Genomic DNA, 2,349 nt, shown 5'->3' with positions numbered 1-2,349 from the left:
AAAGACGTATTTCCATTCTTAGGATGAAACTTCTCCTAAAGGAAACTGCAAGCGTGTATGCACCCTTCTATGTAAGAAAGATCTTGGGGCTTGGGAGGGCTGCATCTGCACTGCAGTGGTTTATTTGGGGCCATAAGTGGGGTGAGCCCCCTCTGAACCGAATACTGCAGGAAAAGCTGAAAGTTGCTCTAAGGACTGAAGTTACAGAGTGGCAAGGCCGGGCACGCCGAGCCTGTGCCGGGCCACGGGCAACGCGGCCGTGCCCTAAGCCGCCGGCCGGGAAGGCTCAGCTCCGCGGTAATGTGAACCCGTCACTGGGCTGCAGTTCACCCCCCTCCCCCCCCTCCATTTGATGTACAACGTTCGCGCCGGCTAAACTAGAGCTGTGTGCAACTTTGTGTACAAACACGCTCGGTCCTTTTCGAGCCCGGCGGCCGCGCTCCCAGCGCCCGGCGCTGTGCGTCCGGTGCGACGGAGCCGGGGCTGCGCGCACCACGGTCCGTGCGGGGCTGGGAAAGCCTCGTCCGCCGTGCTTGGCTGTCTGGGGGTGGGGAGAGGGGAAGCTGTGCAGCACAAAGCGTGCACTGGTGTCCCTCGGGAGCGCCCAGCTCCTCTGGTAAAGTGATCTCACAACAAATTCTAAGTGCGGCAGGCGACTGGAACTAACGAGAGGGGAGCACAGACGCAGACTTACACGGCTGCGGCTGCAGGGGAGGGGGCTTCCAGCCCTTTGCAACAAAATGCTTCTGACGGAAACCGCGGGTTATGCGGGCTTGGGGGTGGGCTCGGCCCGTTGGGGCAGAGCTGTGCCTGTGCGCTGCCGCAGCGGCCGCTCCCGGCGAGAAAGACGCGTTTGGTCCCTGTGCTGGGAACGGCGCACCTAAGTAAACACATCGTACCTGCCGGGGGGGTCGGGTGGGGACAGCTGAGGAAGGCATTGGCCTCTGCCGGCACTCCAGGACTCCCAGGAGAGATCAAAGGGACACGCGGGGGCTCTTAGCAGCCTTGGGACTGGGAAAGTCGCAGTTCCCGCTACCGGAGGGCTGCCGGCGAGCACATGGCTCCGTTATTTGCCTACTCTTCCCCCGCCCCCCGCTCCCGTTCCCCTGCCCGTTTGCTTCAGAAATGCTACGCCGCCGCCGGAACCGCGCGGGCTGTGAGCGCTCGGCCGCGTCCGTCCCAGCGGGCCGGCAGCCCCGCGTTGTGTGCAGGCGGTGCGATCCGTGCGGGACAGGGGGCGGCGGGGTGGGAGGGGGGAGCTACGTTAGTTAGCGTTAGTTAGCGTGAGCGTGGTGCGCGGCCCCTCCGGAGAAGAGACGTGATTAAAGCACAGATCTCGTGTGATCGTCCCCCCTTTGATAATGTGATTCAGGACACTGTTTTGGTTTCGGACTTGGGTACAGACTGTCGTTATTAGTGTCGAACACAAACGCTTGAACTGCAAACACAGCGAGGACATTCTCGTCGCAGGGAAGCCCGGGGTCACGGGGAGCCCCGTCGGAGGTGTTCTGCTGAAACGGTCTGCAGCCGATCAGAAGCGAAAACGAATGAAACGACGGCGCTTTTTCGCCAATGCTTGTGGGTTCCTGTGCTCTCCAGGCTGAGGAGAGCGAGACTTTCCCGAGAAGCGGCTGCGACCTTTCGAAACCAGAAAAGAAAACGGCTCAAAACGTCTCTCCTCCACCGCCTCCTGCGCGGCACCGCAGGACCGGTCCGGGTTTAATGAGCAGGAGGGGAACGCTGTAACACAAAGAGCTTTATTTTACAGTCCGAGGAACCCTTTCTTATATACAGTATCACGTCCATCATTTAAATACACATCTGTCACGTTTACAAAAGGCAGTACTGAAATTATTTACAGACGCGAAACGAGGCGGGGACGCTCTGTGCACGACGCAGACGAAACGCAGCCAAACGGCTTCACCCTGACAGGAATGGACTGCTCGGCTAGGCGCAGGGAGAGCGCTCCGCCGGTTACACCGCTAAGTACCGTCAGTTAAAATTAAAAAAAAAAAAAGAGGATGGGAGGTGGTCTGTGGGTCAAAACTTCAAGAAAACAAAACGGGAGATACAAAGAGGGGTGAGAGAAGAGTCCGTGCGGCTCGGGTCTCCGAGGGCAGCGTGTCCCGAGGCGGCCGCACCGCCGCGGCGCTCATTTCTCCACCACCTCCTCCGCGCCGGGCAGCTTGGGCTCGTCGGAGGAGATGCTGTCCACGATGGAGGAGAGGCAGCGCAGGCTGCTGGAAGCCGACGACTCCACCATGGAGCCCCCTGCTCGGCGGGAGAGAGGGGTTAGGGAGCGGGCGCGGCCGGCAACGAGGCCGCGGGGAGCCGTCACAGGGCGGGAGC

At 60.8% G+C, this 2,349-nt stretch overlaps 1 protein-coding gene across 1 annotated transcript in view; it reads right to left on the bottom strand.

The window, feature by feature from the left end:
* Positions 1–2,152: 2,152 nt before the first annotated feature.
* The window catches only part of MYF6 (myogenic factor 6), a gene marked incomplete in the record, with an annotated part of 687 nt that continues 490 nt past the window's right edge, over positions 2,153–2,349 (bottom strand). The window contains 1 exon segment of the mRNA NM_001303146.1: positions 2,153–2,275. Within this exon segment, the coding sequence (NP_001290075.1) occupies positions 2,153–2,275 (123 nt within the window).

The sequence above is a fragment of the Meleagris gallopavo genome, chromosome 1 (assembly GCF_000146605.3).
Source record: "Meleagris gallopavo isolate NT-WF06-2002-E0010 breed Aviagen turkey brand Nicholas breeding stock chromosome 1, Turkey_5.1, whole genome shotgun sequence".
Taxonomy (NCBI): Eukaryota; Metazoa; Chordata; class Aves; order Galliformes; family Phasianidae; genus Meleagris; species Meleagris gallopavo.
This window is presented reverse-complemented; position numbering and strand designations above follow the sequence as displayed.